The sequence below is a fragment of the Drosophila virilis genome, chromosome 2 (genome assembly GCF_030788295.1).
Source record: "Drosophila virilis strain 15010-1051.87 chromosome 2, Dvir_AGI_RSII-ME, whole genome shotgun sequence".
In the NCBI taxonomy this organism is placed as follows: domain Eukaryota; kingdom Metazoa; phylum Arthropoda; class Insecta; order Diptera; family Drosophilidae; genus Drosophila; species Drosophila virilis.
The window spans coordinates 6,967,092-6,990,923 of NC_091544.1; the positions used below are offsets into that span (position 1 = coordinate 6,967,092).

A 23,832-nucleotide genomic window follows, 5' to 3' on the forward strand; every position below is an offset into this window, starting at 1 on the left:
TAAAGGAAAAATAATTGAATTTGATATTAATGCTGCCGATGCAAATCTCGTAATAAATATTGTGCAAAATCCTGACGATATATTGTTGCTGGGTGATAAATATAATTTTTGGCACATAAACTAGTTGAATAAGTAAAGATATATCTAAAGAAATTACGCACTGTGGTCGAGCAAACAATGGGGAAAATTCGGTGCCTAATTTTTTGAGGGGCACCGACTGCCGGGCAAACAAACGGCCACGGCGCTGGCAGCGAAACTTTAAGCAAACAGAAAATTGTTGCCACTAATTGCCTCAATTCACTTGACTGAAACCTGAAAGTCGCCGGCAGGCGGGCCAGGCAGGGCAGACGCATCCAGTTGCTGAGGGCCTTCGCCTTCGCTAGACTCCGTTGCCAGGGCACGCAGAGGCCGCAGTGCAAAGTCGGGCGCATTGTGGCGTATATTTTCCGTGCACCATTGTTATTCTACAACAAAAACCAAAAGGAAAAGACAAAAACAAAAAAGAATAAACTATTTTCGACAATGAAATCATTTAGGAAGTGTCGGTCTCGGTCTCGGTCTCGGTCTCGATCTGGGTCTAATGTGCGCGCAAGTTATAGCGCCTGGCTCAAATGTCTTTGATAAATTATGCGCCCCACCCAATGTGGTTCCCCCTGACCAGCTAGTGTGTGGGGCTAAATGGCAGGCTCAAGTTGCCGTCAGTCCGGTGTTTTTTTTTTTTTTTCTTGTGTGCCTGGCAGCAGTCCTGCGGCTTCCTTTGACTTGTTTCCACCTCAGCCAATTGTTGCTGCATTGTACAATGGCATAAAGTGCCATAGAGAGTGGCTTTTCTCATCAGGTGGGGCCGAATGGTGAAAACAAATGTTAAATGTGCTAGTAAATGAATAATAATTAATTAATCTTTACGTCTTAGAAATACTCAACTGAGATCATGACTAGAGGACGCAAAATGAGAGCCTAATTAATTCACTTTCCGTTAAAGAATTCAATTAAAATGTATCGAGTAGCTTAAAATGTTAACCGAATGCTGTTCGCACAAGGTAATACAATACAAAAATTGAATAGAAAGTAATATAAAATATAAAATTAAATAAATAATAAAAATTGTATATATATAAAAGGAAAACAAACGTATGCCATTTCCTAATAAAAAGGAGTAAAACTGCAATAAATATTAAAAAAAAAAGTTTGATACGCTGCACTTGAATACCCCTGGGAAATTAACATAAATTTGCATACATTTTAACAACAGTTAAAAGTTAACATTGCCGTTTTCCATGAAGTGCTGCGACTGCTGCAGGGCCAGCGACCAAAGAGCCTGCAAATGTTAGTTGGCCTTATCTTAGCTGCTGATATACATCGCCTGAATATGTAACAAGTTAAAGGCAAACAGGCGACACACACACACACACACACACACACGCACACAATGCTCGGGGCATGTAAAACTGTGGCGTTCCCAGGCGATATATCCTGACCATACATGCACTGGGTCTCACATAGATGCCAACAGCACAACAAAAGAGCACAAAAAAATGCAAGAAAAAAAACTGGCAAACTGCGCCATTTGCATAACAAATACAGCCAGTAACTGAATCAACTCACACACACACACACACATATATATATACACCCACATACTACAGATCCGTCGACTACCGTGTCCTTGCAACCATTAAAAATGCCAACAAGCTTCGGTATATGTACATAAGGGACACTCACCGAGTCTCAAAAGTGCAGCGGGTGGGTTAAAAGCCGACAACGAGCGCCGCAAACTTAACTATTCTTTGATGGACTGACAGAGCAACTGACTTACCTAAAATTGTCACCAATTTGTCGAAAAAAAAAAAAAAAACTAGTAAGAGGTTCTAGTCGGGAGCTCCCGACTAGGGGATACCCTGAACCCTCTTCTTCCAACATCAAATGCATATATATATTCTATTTTAGAAGCTATGTGTCAAGTTTGGTGACTCTAGCTCTTATAATTTACCAAAGATGCCCAATAAACAGGATATCGATATCGATTTTTATCGATTGCTTGGAAACGGAGTTATCGATTATCGGAAACAAACTCGATCTGCGCAGGTACATTTCAAGTCTCTAGCTCTTATAGGTTCTATGATCCTTGCGTTCATACATACGGACAGACGGACAGACAGACAGACGGACATGGCGAGATCGACTCGGCTATCAAGAATATATATACTTTACGGGGTCGGAGATGCGTCCTTCCTACATACATTTGGATTTTGCACAAATACAATATACCCTTAAACCCATTTTAAATGGGTTCAGGGTATAAAAAGGCAATAGAAATACAATAAATGACAAAAGTTTCAGCAACCTTTTATATAGATACATCAATTTAAAATAAATTGAAAGAAACGTTCTTAAAATTGGGAAATTAATATTAAATTGGTTTCTGCGGGATTTCGGTTAAATATTTAAAGAGCTCTCCACTAGCAACAATTACAAGTCTCTTTCTGAAAGCGTGTGTCATTTGCTTAGTAATGAAATAAACGAGCAATCAATGCATATAAATGAGTTCGAAGGACCTGCGAAGCTTAAATGCTTACAGTAAGTAGCTGCCATTTGGGTAAGAGTCCACTTTCAAGCATTTGAAGCAGGGCAGCTTTATAATAATTCCTTGCAACTTTGACATGTTTCTGAACATCGGACTAACGAGCGAGTGGTCGCCGGTTCAAATGCAGCAGCCATAGTCAATTTGTATATTTCTTTGTTTTATCAAACAAGCAATACCTGGACGCATGTTGGTAATTTGGCTTGTATTAGCCCCATCTCGCAAATTACACAAACTATTTCGTTGAACATTATTCTTCAACAATTTCTTCTCTTTACTTGATATACAAAACAGTAAAAATGGTGTTTGTATTTTATTATGATTTGAGCCAAAGCATGGAAACTAGTTTTATTGAAGAACAGACTAAATCTTTCCAAATTCTGATAAAACAGTTCTTAATCATAGCTGAACAATATACATTTAAAACTATATTTATATTATTACATATTGTTTATTATTATTGTTTTATAGTATGTTTTTGGTTAACTCGGTTAACTATCAGCATTGTAAAATATAATTATTTAGAAACTGGCCACATGTGAGAAGTGCCAACTTTGTATCCTAATCTAATGAATAATGCATTTTGATAGATAATTTCCGTATTTCATTATGACAAGGCAGTCGTTTTCTCTTTTGCCTTGACTAGGAAATACGTATACATAAATGAGATTGATAAGTTAATCATAGTAAGAATATTCTCAGAGATTAAGTTAATTAAATTACCGAAACTATTCTTAAATAATGAGAATCGCATAGTAAGGCGGTTGGTATAAAAGCATATTATGTGCTCTCGCACGGGCCAAGTTTTCATATTTAAACTGTAAACACAACTTTTCCACCCATTAAACTGTTGAAACAACATTTTCACTCCATGAAGTAGATTTATACAATTTAAAAAGCAGTTTTTTAAATTGACGTCGAAAAGTGCAATCCAGAGTTAATCAGTCAGGAAAAACAATTTTAGTAAAAGCCAGAACGTGTTCTTTAATTATTTAACATGAGTTCTGCATGTGCCATTAGTTTTGCATTTATTATTAATATTGAATAATTGATTATAATGTTGATTAGATTACTGGAATATGCAGGAGCTGGTATGCAAAAAGCCAGGCGATTAATTAATGCTGATAGCACACATTATGCTGTTGTTGCAACATTAAAATTAATGGACAAAATTCAAATTGAAAGGCTGTCAATGAACTTATCTATACTTCTGTCTCTCTCACTTTCTATCCAACGCTCTCCCTTTCTGTTTGGCTCTTTCAACAGCATGTGCCTAACGGATGCAACTAGTCTCGTGAGATATGAGTGTTATGACCCTCCTGTTGCCACTTAACATACAACACGTGCCTCGGGTTAATTATAAGCAATTTGTAAAATGTTCTTGCCTTTATTTTTACTTGCAGCCAAACGCCCACCTGTCGAAGAGACTGCATCATTTTTGCAGAGCCTAATCGCCTCACATGGACCCAATTATCTGGAGAAACTTTTTGGCAGCAAGGCACGTGATGCCCTCTCCCCGTTGGGCGGTGTGGAAAAGGTGGCCATCGCTTTGAGCGAATCGCAAACGATTGAGGACTTTGGAGCCGCATTGCACCTAATGAGGTATGGTCAGAAACTTGAGTCCCTTCCCAATGCTTGGGGCGCTATTCATGCGCTTAGTTTGTTATCTGGAACCCTTTGGTAGATGTAGAACAATTTTAATTTAGTGCCTCCAGTAGCACAGCATCCCATATAAATAATGAAAGCTCTTAAATAAACTTAACACAACCCCAAAGCTATTTTAACTTTTGGTAGTTTTTCCCTCTGCTGCTTTACAATGGCAAGGCTGCGCTTCTTCTGCTCGTGTGCACCCCAGTCCTGTCTCACTGGCCAGGTCTGGTGTTTTGTACAACATATCCAGCAGCGTCCTTGGCGATTCTCTTGAAATATACGTGTGTCCTTTACACCGCTTTTATAGTTCTCTGCGCTCCACCACAAACAAGTTATGAAATTTTAAAATATCGTATGTTTACCCTTTTGCTTGTTTGCTTTTTGTCTGTGTCTGTTCTTTATTTGAATACTTTTTTCTATGGTTGACAGTTTTGCACACGGGCTTTAAGGACTTCATCCCTACATTATACCCTGTGCCCATAAAAATGTTTAAGAAGGGTCGAAGAATGTCGTGCCAACATAGTTATGGAATGAAGGTCGTTTATATATTTATACATATGTATATATACATTGTTTTTTTCGAGGCTTTCATATTCGTTTTTTTGACTAAATTAAAATACTAAGGTATCTAGTGCTCGTGCCTTTACAATAACAGAATCTTTTATAATTAAGCTTATGCTTATTTAAAGTTTGCATATTTCCACATGCATGTCCCGTTGTTTGTATAAACGATTATTTAGCAAAGGCATTAAAATTACAAGTAAGAGCGCTGCAGTCGGGTGTGCCCGACTTGAAGATTCCCAGGCTGCAATGCAAATGTGCTTAAACTGGCCTTGAATTCTCATCATGATCCGATGTTAATGAAAATTTTAAAGCTTTAAGTATGTCATTCAAATGTGTGCAGATACTAAGAGCTAGGAATTTACATTCAAAGCCTGCAACTGGATTAATTGTATTAAATAAAATATTTTGCATTTGTATTTTTTTGGTATCTCTAGTTCTAGCGGCTATTTATGCTAGCCAGGAATATATAGATAATATATATATATGTATCTATTATATACCAGCAAATACTCCTTCTGCCTGTTACATACCGACCTCAGCAGCCATTGGGGGAAATTTTCATTAAATTAGAATAATAAAAGCTAACCACAAAACGTCAGCAATAGCAATGAGATTTGCCCAAAAATGGCAGTCGCTCGGTCGTACAATTAACTGAAGTGTAGCTAATTGTGGACAAGCTAGTCCCATAAAGAGCCCCGACAAACAGGCTGATTAATTGGCAACAACTCTCGAGCCTAACTAGTAGACCTGCTCTCTGTGCGGCTGCTCCTCCTCGTTTGCTGGTACTTATAAAATTTCATCAACTCAATTAATCGTGCCCCAGCCGAAAGCTTGCGACCGGGCAGGATATGGGCTCGGGCCGCATGTACTTCAACATCAACTAATTAAGTAATTACATTTTCCAAGGATTTTTTTTAAATTTTGTATTCTTTCGGGCTTTACCATTCCGATAGAGAAGCATTAGTTAGAATGTCAATCAATTGTCGAAGGCAACGTACTAGTTCATCTAAAAAAACTGTTAGCTTACTTGAAGTAAGTGCACGAGATCATGAGGTTTTCAACATTTTTCACTTTCTGGGCAACTTCAAAGTTATACTCAAAGATCTCTATACCTTTTTCCGCAGTATTTGGCTTGGCTCAGAAGGTTCTGAGAGATAATAAAACAAATTAAAGCATTCAAGATCTTGGCGAAAATTCACACCATTTCGCAAAGTCGAGACCATTCTGGTTGGCCTTTTTTTTAAGGTGGCCAAAGTTTTTGGATCAAACACATTTACAAGGACTTATGAGACGTGTTTCACCAGAACCAACCCGGCTGAGAGAAAAAATGAGAGTCAAAAGTTGTTCTTAATATTTCAGCTTCGTGCTTAAGGATTCACCTAGTAAAAGTTTCACATTTTTTGAAATTCACACCACTGAACTGAAGTGGGTGGAATATATAGATACAGACTGTCGGATTTCATAGACATATTTGAAGCCCAGAAACTTTGCAGAGGTTTGCCAGTAAATAAATACTTTACTTTTTGTATACACTTCACGCCATTCCTGCAAAATATCCATTTTAAACTAAAAAGTCTTTCGTTTCCTGGTTATGCAAACATTTCGATGGAATATTTATGCCCTACAAATTCCAATGAAGGTGGAACAAAAAAAATTTATTCAAGAAGCAGAGCTGCCATTATGACCTTTAGAAATGCAATTTTAAACAAAACATCTAAAGCCAACGTTTAAAAATGGCCTTTTTGTAAATAAGTCCAATATGCCCTACATATTTATTCAGCTGTTTGGTAGATTTGAAAATGCCCACAGACATTTGTGGTTTTCCATTGAGCGTACCTTACTTCTAGAGAGGACATAAGCACTAGGAAAAAAGGTGAAAGAGTAAAGACAAAAACAACAATATTTATAAGCTTGAGCTTTTGCTTTTATTATCATCATGACCTGATGATTTACCTGTACCCTATTAACGAGCCTTGACAGCAGCTAGACCTACATTGACGAGAAGTCATCTCGATATATCTAAAGCGGTCTATGACAGTGTTTATGTGTGATTGAAATAGAAAAGAACTGCATTTGAATACACTTTTTTTGCAGATCTGACTTGGAGCATTTACGTTCCGTTTTTATGGCTGTGGAGAATGGCGATCTTGGCATGTTGAAGTCGCTTGGCATCAAGGACTCGGAACTGGGTGATGTGAAGTTCTTTTTGGAGAAATTGGTCAATACCGGTTTCCTTGACTGAGTAGCGCCGGATCCGGCTTCTGGATTTTATTATGCACACGCACAGCCCATCAATCCTAATTTCTATTCATATCTGGGCACGCCCTATGATAATTACAATTATTAGAAAGGTGTTGCATTAAATCTTTACATTCAGCAATATAAATCGATACACACGATTAAAACACTCACACATCCGTACACGAACACACTCGTACATCTGATATTTTCTCAAAACTTTCACAGTTTTATTAGTTTTCCAAAATATACTCCTTGGTTTTATGCTGTTTCTTGCCTGTCCAACGCTTGATTTTCTTTCAATTTTCAAACATCTCTTTTAGAAAAAAAATCACAAAAATATAAAAAAAATGAAAAATATTACAAAAGAACCAAAAAAAATAAAAACGCTACTCTGCAAAAATATGTTGGTCAATTGCAAAAATATACCAAAATGACGTTTAAACGGCTTCTCTACTATATCAAGAACTTTCTCCCAATTCTTCTGCGCTCTTTCAATCGGTCTGCATTCTTAGCTCTTAGTTCGTTTGTGTTGGTAAACTTCGTCAAATTTTGAGAAAATTAACGCGCATCTTTCAGTAACTAAATCAAATTCTCAAGACAATTGAAAACATTACAAAAAATAATTCACGCAAAAGTAAAAGCAAAATGTAGAAGCGGGATCGTTCGGCAAAAGAAAACAAAGAAAACAAAAAGAATAAGAAAAAAAAAAACCCAAAAAAATATATATATAAATATTTATAAAATGATATCTTTCTTAAATGTGTATTTGTAAGTGTTTCAAGAGGCCTCACAACAAATCTAGTTTCAATCCCCCAAAAACACACTCAAGGTATTCACTCAAAGCAGAAATCCTACAAAAATTGTACGTTTCAGCGGCAAAGAAACCAAGGCTATCAGTACAGAACCTTCCAAGAAATAATGCTTAATATCGACCCCACAAGTGTATGTTTAACTTTTTGAAAATTCTTTTCTATATACACACAGTTTTTTGTCTATTTATATAGTATATAGATATTGGGACATATCGTCTAGAGCTTAGAGTATAAACCACTAGCAAGCCCTGCAGCTATTGTTGTTCAATTGAAGACGTGTAGACAAGCATTCAATGTTTCAATTCGCAACTATGCGAAATACATATATACGCATACATATATATATATTTATTATTATAGTAAGATAAATAATCGCAAATGTCGGGCTACTGTACACAATGCAATAGCTGAAAAACAAAACACACACAATTGTCAAGTTGCATAATTTGCAAATATTAAATGTTTGGAAACTAGTTAAACAACTGGTAGATAAATAAACATTCTTATCACAATATTAACCTTGCTTAAATTGAGAAAAAATGTGTGTTAGCTTATTAAACGTTTTAGCACAAGACCTATCTATCAATTAATAAACCAATTAAATCAAATAAATATATATATATATAAAAAAAAAAAAAGTATAGTAACCAAAATGAAGCTCATGAGATTACAGTTTTTAGCAGCCAATTTTGTTCATGACTCAAAAACTGACCCTCAAACCGATATGAAAAAAAAAGATATAAGAATATTATCTGGAAAACCAAGAACAAAATTGACTTCTAAAACTATATTTAGCCCTAATCTAAATTTGTATCTTTGTCTAATACGCAAGAAAATGTAATCCACCCACATAGCTTATGTCTAGGCCCCTTCGGATTAATATGAGAAGAAAGAGCACGGAATTGTTAATACGCAGTGAAAGTAACTAAGCACATGCCAAACGAGAGATGTGCTCTAAGACAATTCAGTCCAACTCAAATCAAGTATCGAACCCAACGTTTTAATGTCGTCACAAGCAGATAGCTAAAGGAAAACTAACTAAAAAAAAAAAATCAAAAAACACTTAATAATGGAGTTATAAGTACCTTGAATTAGCTGGTAGAAACGCGTATTTAACCAACTATTTGCTAGAAAAAACAATTTTATTTGCTTATTGTCTATTTAAATGCTTAAAAAGACGTACTTATGTGTACACATCAATATATAGAAACCTGATTCAAAGATTCAATTAAGAGTGGTATGAAAAGAAGAATAAAAACAACAGATCCATTGAACTATATATATATATATATATATATAAAAATAATACACGTATATTAATGTAAGTATATAAACAAGCAACTTATATAAAAGTAATATTAGTATGAACACATACATAACACCTAACAATGTGTGTATGTATGTATGCATGTGTATATGCCCCGTGTAAATAAAGAGACAAGCTACATATTTCATATGGATGCAAATGGACGATGAACGCGAACAAGTTGGAAAAAAAACCCAAAAAAAAAAAACCAAACAAAAAAAAACTACTACAAGTGATAATTTGATTATTTTTTATGAATACAATTATAGCATTTGGCATATTTATTGTTATATATAACAAATGATTCAACACTTTTATATATCGTTTACTCGAAAACTATCAAAACGGCTAACATACACATACATATCTTTGCAATTTTGCAACAATTATGCGTTTCTTTGTGCATATTTTTGAACAATTTTAACATTTATTATACAAACCTTAGTACTACTATATATACGATATTATAAGTAAGCCACGAAACTATATCACATACATATCAGCGAATTCGCTATCGATGTTTAAAAACGCTACAAACCAAAAAAAAAAAAAATGAAAAAAAAAAAACAACGTTAATGAAATACGGCAAATAGAAAACGGATTAAAGTCTTAAATTAAGCAAATATGCTACATATCAATAAACTAATGAAAACATATTTAATATGCGTACGAAGAAAACGAAGCAAAAGCGAAGCAAATTCCAAATATATATTTACAAAAAGAAAGAAATAATCTTAAACATAAACCTTTACCAAACCAATTCACTTTAAATATTCTTAATTTTACTTTTTTTTTCTTAATGTGTATTTTTTTTTCTTAAATCGTCTTTGTAACTTGATTCAGTGTTTTAAGCCCAAAACTGACCCAAAACAAATTAAAATGCTGAAGCAATTCTACAAAGCAGTCCGCAAATTTAAAAAAAAAAAACAACAACAAATTTGATATTTTCCTTTCCATTTACCACAGCATGAAATAGTTGCACCCATGCATAGAGTATCTCAATAAGAATTACCAATAAACATATCTGACACAGTGTTAGCAAAACTATTGCAGCAAACAAGAGTTAAGTACTCTTCAAAAATCACACAAAAAAAAAAAATAAAATAAAATAAAATAAATAAAAACAAATAAAAATATTGAATTAAAACCAAACTTGAATCCAATTGCAAACGGACAAAACATTATATCGTATATTGAAAAAAAAAAAAAACAAACAAACAAATTTAAATAAATAACTAAATTCTATGTGTATATGAATATAGATTGAAATGCAACAAAAACTTAAATACAATTTTTGAACATTCCAATGAAGCTATTTCTTTGGTGTGCTGTTTTAAAAACAATTACATTGTTTTACTTAACAAAAAAGGCTTTCAAAGCAAACAAAAACGAGAAAAAAGCGCTATATTCGGCACGCCGAAGTTCTAATACCCTTGCAGACCCAACCTTGCAAAACAAAACGAACTTAATTTTCGACCAATTGTTCCTATTGCAGCTTTTTGATATAGTAGTCCGATGTAAGATTGGAAACATAGTAGAACTTATAAATGGCGAGTTTGTTCAACTTATCTTGAAAAACAAAAATGGTTTTTATTCAACAACCTAATCTTCGACCGATCTATCCTATGGCAGCTATATGATATAGTGCTCCGATGCTGTAGGGATTTTGCATATATTTGAGCAACATAGTAAAAATAATAAATTCCAAGTTTGGTCAAGAAATCTTGTTAAACAAAAGATTTTTTCATATAAGAATCCACTTTTCGACCGATCGTTTCTATGGCAGCTATATGATTTAGAGTTCTGATTAAGGCTTCAATTTTGAGTTAAAATACAAAAGTTCTGTCTGACTTTTTATGCAGGCCGTGCATGAGCTTAAATTGGCTGGATCACTATATCATACAGCATGATTAACAGTGATCGCTAATCTAGAACTTTGTTGTTTTCTTGAAATATCTTTTTGAGAATCCAACTATTGTCGAGCAATAATTAATTTAAAATGGAGCTATCAGTAAGCTGTTGATGGGCTTTACTTGTTTCGATACGTGCATGAAACAAGTTTGAATTCAAGACGAGCGATAAGATACGGCGTTCCGGGCCGGGCGGTTCGGATTCTCCCACACTTCCACCTTTACTTTCGCCCAAACAAGTGAATAGAGACAGAGAGAGAGACAGAGAGAGAGAGAGAGCGCGCGTGAGGGAGACAGTCTTGTAGGAACATTATGAAAGCATCTAAGTTAACAGCTGAGAGCGTTTTCTGTGCGATCTCTTTGCAAATAGAACGTTTCGTTTCTGTATTCAAAAAAAAAAAATAATAAATGTTTATAAGTATTCTAATCAGTTGGGAGACGTTTGCATTGCGTTTCTCATTTGTGCTTATGATAGCCTTCGTAGAAATTTTATTTACTCGCCGTTGATTAGAGGCTCTCGGCGACTGTCGCGTTAGTCGTACTTCATATTTTAGCGCATTCGGTTATCGGTTCAGGTGGGCGCTATTAAAGGTCGGCTTTTGGCTCACGCTGATGCACTGTGCGATGTAATTAATCTAAATGATTTTTACCTAGTGTCAATCCAATGCTCTACAAAAGCGAAAGTGTTGATAACAGCTAATACTCCAGTAATTGTAGTGTCCGTGATCGAGCCGTAGGCGTCGCAGGTGCAAACAAGCGGTTATATTTTCCGAGATGCCCAAAAGTATGTGATCGTCTTTATTAGGAAGAATTGATATAATTCAGATAGATAGATATTTCAGACAGATATATTTCGCTTGGTTAACCAAAAGCTATAAGATATTAGATACAAACCATGCACGATCCCAGCGATTATGATTCAGTCTACAGCGAGGAGGATTTCTTGGATATTGTACAGGGCGCCACAACGCCGCCCTTGATGAACTACGATGAGTTTCTAGTAAAAACGATGGGTGAGTTACGTTTTTTCTTTTTTTTTTTTTAAATTAAGTATGCATATACAATGAATATAGGTGTATGTATGCGGCAGTTCATATTAGAGCTGTCTACACCTGTTGCGCTTATCTTATGTTTACCGTGGCTTTAAATTTTGATAAAATGCCGTTGCGCTGAAGCTTTTGCAGAGTATGTGAAAAGTCTGGCAGTAATATATGCATATAAGACAAGTAAATACTTAAATATACATACTTATATTAATGTATTCTATTATCTATGTATATACTACCATCATTTTAAATGAATATTACCTGAAAGTATACATATTTAATATTGTTCAGTTCCAATTTGACTTTTTTCTGTTTTTCTGTGCCTATCAATTATTTCCAATTCGATTTAAATTGATCATTTTGATGCCAGATCCATGCAACGCGCCAAAATGAAAATGGAACATTTGAGCTGCTGTGCGCTCTCAGAGAGGAACTGTTAATCAACAGTAAAACGAAGCTAACATACTCTTATAGAATTCAACGTTAATAGCATAACTTAACAACAATAATATATATATATTTATAATCATGTATTACTATCTTCAAATCATTAATTACCTTTTATATACACGTAAATTTGTTTATAACACAAAAATTAATTGATTGTATTGGATGGTCAAAGAATAACAGTGTGTAATGGTAATATACTCTCGTGTTAACAGAACCCTCTTCTGCACAGTTTGTACCCGCTCTCATTTGCCTGCTCAGTGTTGCCTGTTAAGACTAGCTTTTTTTAAGTGGGATATTTCTAGCCGTTTTCATTGCAAATAACTTTGTTGTTGTTGTACTATGACAAAGGCGAAACAATAAGATTTAAGGAAATTAACTGATATGTTCAACAATTACACACAAATTCGTGTATTCCAGTACATCGTTGGCCGTTTTTTGTTCAGCTTTAGCGACTTTTTAGCTAGACTTTGCTGCTTCTCAAAAATAGCCAGCACTGTCGCTCACTCTCAAGATCGGTTTGTTCCAATCGCACAGTCACGACAGCGCAGTCGCGCGAGAAACTTCGTTTTAAGTGCGCGGACGGTTTTTCGTTTTATGTTCGAGGTAAAGACAAGAAGAAGAAAAAAAAAACAACAAAAAGGCAAAGAAGAAGCAGCGCAAAAGGGTAGCAATAAAAAGAGTATGAAGCACCGCTTTGCCTTGCGATATTAACCATAAAAGTGGCTCGAAATGTTTAATTAAACGTGTGCAATCAAAATGTGCGCACAGCACGATTTGGCTCAAAGGCAGTGCAAAAATTCAATTAAATGTGGACGCCGACGTTGACGCCATCGTAGGCTGCGACGCAACAAGTTCAAGTGTAGTGTTTGTGTTGCTGCCAACAGGCGACAAGTTGTTTTAAACCAATTTAAAATCATAAAGTGTTTAAAAGTGTTTTATTTAAGTGATATACAAATATATACACATATATAGTAATGCTCGATACGGGCCATATTCGTTTGTGTGTTTAGTTGCAGCGCAAAAACAAATTTTTTTTTTGGCATTTTTGTCTTCAACTCTTTTTCTTGTTCCCACACACACACACACACATACAAAATCATACATACACACATGCACGCACACAAACACATAAATTGTAGTTGTTTTTACTGGCCGATTCTTTGACTCACAAATTACCCGAGACGGCAACAGCGACGTCAGCAGAGTTAGCGGCAGTAAAACTGTTGTCTGTTCCACAATTCCACTGTTTCATATCTGGTTTTCCCTTTCCATGCGCGTGCTTATTGGAATGTGAGCGGCGTATTTACAACGCGTTCCATTTGCCAGCCATGCCGCTAGCTTCAACCCGGTGTTTGTTTTCTGATCGAGCAGCCGAACGGAAGAGCGCAAGTGAAGCAACCACCTGTGCTGCTCTCTCGCTCTCCCTCTCTCTGTGTCTTGCTGCGATAAGAAATACACAAATTGATAAACTAAAAAACGGACTGCACTATCAAAATAAATAAACAGCAACAAAAACAACAAACTAAAAACCATGTTAAATTAACCAGCGAACAACAAATGGCATGCAAACAAACAAGAAACTCATTAAGCCAATAGCCCTGTGCCGTTTAACGGTAGTTTGTTGTTCTCGCCAGCTCGCTCGCTCGCTCGCTCGTATTGCTTTCGTATTTGTGCATGTGCATGTGTGTGTGTGTGTGTTTGTTTCGGCGTGTTTGGTTTTAATTTTTTTTTTTCTCTGTTTATTTTGCTTTTGCAAACATCAAATTCAAGGCTGGTACGCTGCAGGTGTCAGTTTTTATTGCTTCTTTCCCATCAAATTTGCCACCTAATATTTACAAAACAATTTCTTTTTAGAAATCCATGGCGCACCCTTGTTTTTAATAATTATCGCGAAATATTACGAAACAGCAAATCAAGCGAAAAAGTGTAAAGAATGCCAACGAAAGAGCTATAAATAAAATTCGAGGTTTGATAGAAACATAAAGGCTATGTGATTCAACGATTTTTACATTTATAATCTTGAATTAAGCAAATTAAGTGTTTTAAACGCAAACGAAGTTTTGGATTCCAAACAATTTTTAATAAAAGCGACTTACGAAAATGGAACCAGCTATTTTAATAGGTAAGTCGACGGTTCCTTTAACTAAAAACATTATCTCTTAAGATTGGGACATTCTCATTTTTTTTACGAAACTTTTGTTTTTAGCTCCTGACAAGCTCAAGAGTTATTCGGGAGAACTATTATTTCCTTTCTTCTTTATTTTTAAAAGTTTTACCTTTTGTTGAGTGCGACTTAATATGTGCTGTCGATTCGCAGCTGTTTTTCATGATCGAGGATAAGTATGCTGCTCCTTTTGCATATTGTCCATATTCCCTGTTGCCCATACCCTGTTGTTTTTGCTGCTGTATTGAATGCTAAGTGATCGCAGGTTGGATATCATCAGAATTGATGATCACATTGCCAGGGAATTTCAATTAATGATCTGGTAGCTAGACATGTAATCATTAACAAATTACGGCCTGCACTTAGGAAGCTCCACACCAAATGGAAAACCATTAAAAAAGCTGCACAAACAAATTGCAACTTGTAATCATTTTTCTTCTGGGCGTGAGCTGCTCCACATTCAACGCAGTCGGACAGACAGACAGACGGACGGACGGACACGTGTAGCCAAATGCAAATGCGCATTCGCATTCCGCGGCAGACAGCGCCAGCAGCTGGTTGTCGCAGACAAACCAGAGACATAGATACATGCATACATATGTGTGTGTGTGTTTGTGTGTGTGCATGTGTATAGGTATATGCATGTGTATGCATGCAGCCCAAACTGAAACCCACACACGCGCGAATTGTTGCGGCTCGATACCAAATCGAGTCTCAATTACCGATAAACCCAAACACTCTACCCACAAGCCTCACAGCGGCCGGATCTCATTAGAGTGCGGGTTACGCAGCGGCAAAAGGGGATACGTATGTGTGTGTGTGTGTGTGTGTATTTGAATATTACTGTTGTGGTGTTTATAAAGCGTAACCGCCAGAGCCGGCAATTGGACCACGCCCGCTAGTTGTCTGATCATTAAATGCTCAGCCAAATGAGCTATGCGAGAAATGCAGATGCCCACTCTATGTATGTGTGTGTGTGTGTGCGTGTGCGTGTGTGTGTGATTGGGGTGTGTGCCCGTGCCGAGCGTGTGCAACATGTGGTCGCAATCGTGCCTGGCTGCTATTTCTGACATTTCTCTGGGCTGGTGCAAAGAAATTGTTTTTCCACAAAATTCAACTCAAATGAGGGCACGAGTATCGAGCGCCTCTCTGCCTCTTTCCCTTCATCATGTTTCTCTTGTCAATGGGGTTAATTTAACCAGCTTCGCAGGGCGTGTTGGCAGGCGCAGAAGCTAAAGCTAAGCGCAGCCGAAAAAAGCTGTCACACAATTTTGGATAACTAATGTTATAAATTTATGCTGTCCAAAAGAGCTCTGTTCGCCATCTTAATACACACATTTATTTTGAGTGCATAAATATATATGTTTGACTTATGTGAGGCGTGGAATACAAGTTAGAAGCAAATCGAACAAAACCTAAAAAGCAAGAATAATGTCGTCCGATTTAGATGCCAAATTGAACTTAAGACCAAACCACGAACAAGGAACCAAATCTCGAGCAGATCGGTTGAGTTATTTTGACCTATGTCTATTTAGAATATTTAAATTTTTGCATGAATTTGTACCAAGGACAATGTCGCCAGATTTAGATGTCGAATTCATCTAGATGCCAGGCCTTGTAAAGATCGTTTGAACCTTAACCGAATGGGGGTAGACAATTTTGACCTATGTCTATGCAGGCTGGCCTTGCCCGTGGCACGTTTAATATAAATTCTCTCAGAAATCTCTTTGAAAATGAGTTTTAAACTAATCGGAGGGTAAACAAAAAAGTTTCATACAAAAGTTTTCCGCCATTTTTCCACACATACGCGTGGAATTGCCCAAAACCCAGTCTTCCCAGCTCTTGCGGCTTCGGCTGTGCGTTGCTCACCAATCAGTCAGTCAGTCAGGATAAACAGTTATATAGATAAAGGTATATACGCAGATGTCGCCATTTTACTCTGGCAAAGCTTCTTACACTCTAATTAATGGCTTCGTAACCCAAACATGTTTACACACTAATTAAAGCCTTTCCTTCCACTTGGCAAGACAATAAAGTAAAAAGCTTTTTATTTGGCCGAACGTAAATAAATTTCTGCACTTTTATATATAGATTATATATAAAAAAACAAACAGTCGCTACTTTTACTACCGAGTCTTTTTGGGTGTTTCTTTATGAGAGATTAGCAGCTGAAAGGTTTTAAAAAGGACAGCTTTATTCTAGAAGTTTATTGGGAGTCCAACATTATTCTGGAATTTATTTTTTAATGTTTGCATATTTGCACCCTATAAATTAGAAGGCAAATTTCCCAACCAATTGAGAGTTTAGTATTTGCTTGGCCCACTCTAAAGTACTTGAGCTTGTAGACTTCTATCCGAAACAAACTTGTCTCAGTAATTGTGTGCGAGCGTGACTCTTCATTGTCTTACGTACTTACAGATGTGTACAAGTATTTACATATGCATGTACATATTTTTAAGCTAATACACAGCTGGGCAGCGTATGAACACCTTTAGAAAATAAACATTGAACCGACTGTCAACAGGCATTACTAGAAATTATCGTTAGCTGGCAACGAAAGTTCTCGCCCACAGTTTTCATGTGTTTTCATGTGCACAATGTCTAATTAGAAAGTTTGCCCACCCCAATAAGGCAAATTGAATGGCTCAGTAATGCGACAAAGCAATCAAGGTAAAAGCAAAAGCTGTGCGCATCTCGACTCTGAGTGAATGTTTGCAAAACTCACCTGACCATAAATGTAAGTATCCATTGGCTTTGAATCCCCGTTTTGACTTTGACGCCAAGACAAGTACGAGAAACCGCGTTGAAGCGTCACAAATCATCGACTGCAGTGCAAGTCTAATCATTTACAACTTTGACGTACATGTTTATACCCTCAACTCGTTGATAAAGGCTAATTGTGGAAGTGTGTTTAACAGACAGAAGACACCAATTCCGCCCCTAAATAAACATATCTTCAGGGCCAGACGATTGTGTCAAGTCGCGTCGATCTGAGGGACTATGTAGCTCCTTCATTTATCTAGGCAGATAATAACAATTGCTAACTTACTCAGTTTCCATGAAATCGATGAAAATCGATATCGAAATCCGTATTTTCAACATATCTCTTGACTTATAGACGATTTTGACCAGAATGTTTACCTTTTTGAATACCTCCTTAAAGCCTTGACTGGACGCTCATTTGGCTGCCATGTTTAAGCGCTGAACATTTTATAAGGATCGGACACTAAGCACCGAGGTATGTGTTAAATTTTGAAAGAAGAGCCGCAGCTGCGATCGACATGCAGGATATTTCCTAGTCGGGCAGTTCGGACAAGAGCATGCACGTGCAGTTGTATGCAGCTGAGAAACGATATCAGTTTATAGTTCCCTTTCTCTTTTATGAACACATATATAATTTCTTTGCATTCGCCTCGATGCACGCAACAACGATTAATGTGACTGATAAGTCTGTTTGATGAATTGATGATGAATTGAATTAATATTAAGGGTGGTGCCCGCACGTTGCTTGCGGCCCATACAGATTGATTGGTTACATGGCTTGAGCTTGCAGCCGCAAGCTAATGCAGCTGGGATGGGGGCTGGGCACGCGAAAGCCAAAGATCGCATTCACTTTTAGCGCGATAATAGATAAGTTGATAGATGAATTACTTGGCGAATTGGCTAGTTTAGTTAGTTGTTGATGATAAATGCAAATTTCATTTGTGCATAGCAAGTCAAGTACTTGATACAGAGGCCAATAGATATATGCTGATAAACCCATTGAATTAGGGACACAGATGTGGTTAACAAACCGAACATCAGCTCCATGGCCAGGGTCAAAGCTACTGTCAATTCAATTAGGGAGCTGCTGCTCCTTTGAAACTGGCAAATTCAAGCAAACAGTTAATTGTCTTAAATTAAATGCCACCGACAAGAGAGCATCTGTATATGTATCTCAATCTATTTGTACGTGTATCCGTAATCGTCGAGTTTGTTTGTTCATTTATTTTCGCAAGGCAATCTATCGCATGAATTAATAACACATGACTGGGGCGTCTTCTCACGCTTCGCTGGGAAATGTTGTGACTTTAAACTCCTATCAATTTAATGGAGGCAATGGCAAAAGCTGCTCGATTCAGAACTGAGCGCACATTTAATGAAAGTAAATATATATGTATACATGTAGGCAGTAGGAAGCAAAACCCTGAGGTACCTTTGCCCGCGGCCACTAAAGAGCCATTCGGCCTAAGTGGGTTTTAATAAGCGCTAGGAGAACCGAATGAAGTGCAAATATTTGCACCTGCAAACATTTCTACGCCCGGCCAAAGGTGTTGGTATTAAAGACAAGCCAATATTTCCAGCTGGGCAGCAGATGCCACAGACAGGCTTTTGCTGCAAAGCAGGAATTGATTTCAAAAAACTACTTAAATTGACTCAAATGAAATATACGCCGTACAAGTCCTTATATATCCTTTTATATAATTGCGCAAATTTTCTTTACTAGCATTAAATTTATCTATGGGATCGACTACACTTAAATCAACTTTTAAATGACATTTATTCCATCTTTAATCTTAACTTCTATAAAAAAAATAAATTGAATTTATATAAATCTGTAGGTAGGTTTTTTTAGTTCTTATAAAGTTCAGTTAAGTTTCTGAAAAAGATGTTAGTCAACTTTTTTCCAGTTTTTTGTTTGCTGCGTTCTTTTTAGAAACATTCCAAGTTAACTTTCTAGTGAAATGGCAAATTTTCTCTTCTATAATTTTTGCATTAGAAAAATTGTCCAGTAATTTGCCAAACATTCAAATAATTCAGAGTGTAATTTTTGTAAATACCGAAAATGACTGCAACAGCAATTGTTGTTGCTTCCTGGAGAACCGACAAAGCAATCTCCTGGCCAATACGAACATTTTCATACGTCTGTATTTAAGAAACGGCTATGCATTTAAGTCCCGCAACATGGCAGTATGTGGCCATAAGTGCTGCGGCCTGGCCAGAACCAGTTTATGTGCAATTGCCGAATCGTTGAGTCTTCTTCTTAATTGTGGACTGACTCTGCAGTCGTGTCATCATTATCGCCGTTTGTATTATAGTATTTGCCAATGCTGCCGCTTGTTTTTGGTTGTTGTTGTTGTTGTTGTTGTTGTTATTGGCTTGAGTTGCGTTAAATGCATGAATGAATGAATTTCGCGATAAGTAAATTCAATTATCCGTAACATTAATGAATGCGTAAAATTTAAGCAGCAATCTCAGCATTTTGTCAGCTTACCGAAAACCTGCCGCCCAATCAGTTTTGTGGCAAACCGGACAAGGCCACAGCACAGCTAACTGAGCGTACCGAGCCCACCGAAAGTTAATAAGGCGTTAAGTGTTTTGAGTGGGCCATCAACTAAGATATGGCTAAATAATTTAATGAATATTTGTAGATAGACAAACGTGAGGACGCTGAGTCACAAATTGAGTCAAAGCTAAAGGCGAAGTGTCAGAAGTCAACTGCTTTTAAAAAACGTTCAACTGCAGCCGGTTACGATACTTTACAAATGCGTGGGTCTAATCTGAAATACTCTGTAAAATTAATAGAAAAAAATATCAAAAATATTAATTATTCAGCAGTTATCTCAATGCGGCTCAAGATTAGATTAGGTTCGTAAACTTGAATCTAGGTTTTAATCTAATAATTTTGTTATATATGCAAAAAGTTATTTTTCTTTTCGACCAAACCATTTGCTGGTTCTGTTAAATCTCGGGTTCAGCTTCTTGTCACAGCTGATTTCACAATTATACTTATTCCTAATTTATTTAAAAATAATTATCGCGTGTGCTACAGAAATCGTTTCCAGCCAAATCGCAACCCAATTCCAATTTTGACTCAGGATTTTTATTTGGTTAATTTTAGGGAAACTAAGGAAAACCAAAGTATATAGATTTTCTGAGCATTCTTCATGTTTTGTTTCAAGCTTTTCTTTCAGTCATGTTTACGAAATGACATCTATCGTAATTCTGTGTCATCGACGAACTTGTTGAGAGATTTGCCAACAATTTGTCGCCAAAATCTCAAGAGATTTCATTGCCACAACCGTTTGTAGAAAAATTCCATTGCTGATAAAGATGTCCATAAAACTGTGAATCTTTTTCGAACAGAACACAGCTCTTGTTTATTTAGTAATAATGTGGAATGCCAACTATTGCTGACAGTGCAAACTTAATAATAATATTGTCATACCCTGTAAAGTAAGTTTGCATGCTAATTTTAAGTGCTGTCCATCCGGCAGTATATGCAAATTTGCTGGCACCGAATGTCGGAAGCGTTGTCCAAAGTGTTGACTGAGCCGTATGGAGCTGCGACTGTAAAAAAGCATATTTGTAAAACAACAAAAATGAATTAAAACTTCCGCTTGCACGCGCTACAGAGAGTCGCGTCCAAAACCAAAAAGCCAAACATCAGACCAACGCGTCGCTCTGAACGTTGCAGAAGGCGACCAAAAGTCATTTCCAATCGCAAGTGAGGGCGGACAAAGAGACAAAGGCGGAGGTGGAGGTGGACTGCTGTGGGCTTTGACTTTGGCTGGCTGGCTATAGACATGGACACAGACACGGACACGTACATGACTTGGGTCTGGTTGTCCCCCACGTTGATAAGCCTTTTGGCAGCACTCGTTCAAGACACACTCTGAAAGTGTTGGACATGCTGGTTGCTGGTTGCCGGCCCTCGCCGGCCGCTTCACCAAAGGGGGGAACAGGTTTTCCCATGATCTTCTGACATTTTTCGGCTGTGGCACACATTGAAATGCAGTCAGTATACTAATTTATGCGGGCCAAAGTGGCCACAAATGTTTGCTTGAATGATGCATTTAATTTGTTGTTTCTTGCTCAAACAAAACAAAAACTGCTTTTTAATATGGGAACTCTCGTTGGGCTTAGCTATTAACAGGCCATACACGCAGTACGATTGAGCGCCAGCCAGAACTACGCTATGATTTTCAATCAGGTGTAGAAATTATCTGCCAGCTAAGCAAAAGTATTTGTAAAAATCTGGTTCAAGTTTTGACTGTGAAAAACGCTCCAGAAGCCGGAGAACTAGTTTAAAGCTAGACAGACAATATTTGGTATGCAGGCATATTTCACTTGAAATCATTTTTGAAGTTAGAACCTTTATTTATAGGGCAAAGCGAAGAAGCTAGATGGCTTGTTGGTGCGAGCTGAGGGTATCTCTTTGTCGAGCACGCTCCGCTACGACACTCTAACGTGTTATTTAATTGATTTTGTCTTCGTATTATCCAACACTGCAATTATACTTTGGTCAGTCTTCTCATTTTGATAGGTAATATTCAAGGCTCATTTTTAAATATATTTTTGTAATTTTTATTAAAGAATTATGTTGAACCATTAAAAATTGCTGGTACTAAACGCATTTGACGCATTAAATATTTATTATATGTTAACTCTTCTCTATCCAATTCACATCGCGCGTCCTCTCACACCATCTAAGTTGAATAAAACATCGATAAGTATTTGTATTTTGCCTCTAGTATCAAACGTACTTTGCGAATTTGTTATGGGAAGCGCACAAAAGAATACAAAGATATAAATGGTAAATGTGTGCATCAGAAATTGTAAATAAAATATGTACATGTTTTATAGTACAACTAAAAATAACCCAGACAAGAAAAGAACGCCCCCTTTCAGCACGACGAAGATTAAATACCCTTGCATAAAAGAAGTTCTATTGTGATAAGCTCCTGCTCATATGTTTATCATATAAGATCTCAATTCCTTAACGATCATACCTAGGGTAGCTATGGGATATAGCGGTTCGATTCAGCAAGATATATACCAGTTTCTAAGAATCAGGCAGAAGGACATGCCTGCTTCGTGCCGGCTGTTGATACTAGTCAAGAGTACATAGATATATACATATTCGGATCGAAGATATATGTTGTGGCAAAACTTTAATACTCTCTGCTAGGGCATATGAATTAAGTGAGCTGCAAGACTTCGCTATCGAAATGCGTGTCGCATGCGGCAGAGTGTCACGTACAAAAGGACTTAAAAGTGAAGGTAATCGAACTTCACGGGAGCAATAAGTCTGATAAAAAAAAAGGTAAATACAGAAACGTGAACATGCTTATGTGTGCATTGGCCCAACCGACAAATCAAAAATTAAAAAAAAAAAAGAAACCCAAACACACACACACACACAGATACAAATATTATGTGAGTGTTATGAATGAAATGAAAAATGCTGATTATGCTGGATGTGGTGTAGGTGGTGCGAGGGTATTTCCTATATGGGCTGTAAAAGCCAGCGACAAAAGCCAATTTAAATTGAAGCTTCCTGGGCTCATATACATGCCATGCGTCCCAGCCGACTTTATGGAATTGTCATTATAAAAACTCCAGCCAACAAAGTCACCGAGGCGTGCAGGGGCCGCGCCATAAAAGCGATAAAAGTAAAAACACGGCTGAGCTAAAATTTAGCTACTAACAAAAATATTGAATAAAACTCGAATGTGCCACGTTTGTTGAATTCATACTTAACGTACATGCATACTGCTTTCTGATGGCGAGTGCGAATACGCAGTTCTAATGCCCTGTTTTACAAAATGAAATAGAGTATATTGGATTTGTGCAATATTCGCGGCTTATGCATTTATTTAAACTGCTAACATCTATGCTCAGTCTTAAGTGAAGCTGCATACAATTTGTCATCTAGAGTACACAAGACATTCGCTAAGAATCGAACATAAAGCTCTGAATATTAAAAAAGCTGTACATCCTAACAAATCAAATAATCTGAATTAACCTACAAATCAAGATGCGATTCATGGCTCGAAGCAACGAATCGCTTTAAGCTTCGAATCGCGAACACAGTTCGAACAATTCAGTTTTATTAAACCATGCATTGTATATATAGTGCGTCTAATGGAAATAGGTATAAAGTTTGGAATTACAAAATATTTTATTTAAAAAAAATGTGATATTGTCTTTCAATTATCTTTCATATTGAAGCATTCATATCTATTTAGATTGCGTTCACGTTGTTTTTGGGCAAGGTTCGTTCTGTATTATATGAACAAAGTATTACGCAGTCGGTTACACCCGACCTCGACCATCTTTTTTGTT

The 23,832-nt window shown here is 36.7% G+C and overlaps 2 protein-coding genes across 20 annotated transcripts in view; both read left to right on the forward strand.

Moving 5' to 3' along the window:
- LOC6629518 (IDLSRF-like peptide) overlaps window positions 1-7,350 on the forward strand; it is a 63,146-nt gene extending 55,796 nt beyond the window's left edge. The window contains exons 4-5 of the mRNA XM_002054552.4: window positions 3,985-4,183; window positions 6,890-7,350. Coding sequence (XP_002054588.3) covers window positions 3,985-4,183; window positions 6,890-7,037 — 347 coding nt within the window. The 3' untranslated portion in view covers window positions 7,038-7,350. The remainder of the gene's footprint in view (window positions 1-3,984; window positions 4,184-6,889) is intronic.
- Window positions 7,351-11,912: 4,562 nt separating this feature from the next.
- Dys (Dystrophin) overlaps window positions 11,913-23,832 on the forward strand; it is a 157,856-nt gene continuing 145,936 nt past the window's right edge. For 12 of the 19 annotated variants that reach the window (XM_015171415.3, XM_070206694.1, XM_015171406.3 and 9 more), the window contains exon 1: window positions 11,945-12,077. In XM_015171415.3, coding sequence (XP_015026901.1) covers window positions 11,960-12,077 — 118 coding nt within the window. In that variant the 5' untranslated portion in view covers window positions 11,945-11,959. Of the gene's footprint in view, window positions 12,078-13,085; window positions 13,240-14,414; window positions 14,683-23,832 lie in introns of those variants that run through there. The other 7 variants (XM_015171414.3, XM_015171410.3, XM_015171407.3 and 4 more) reach the window with 5 other exon arrangements.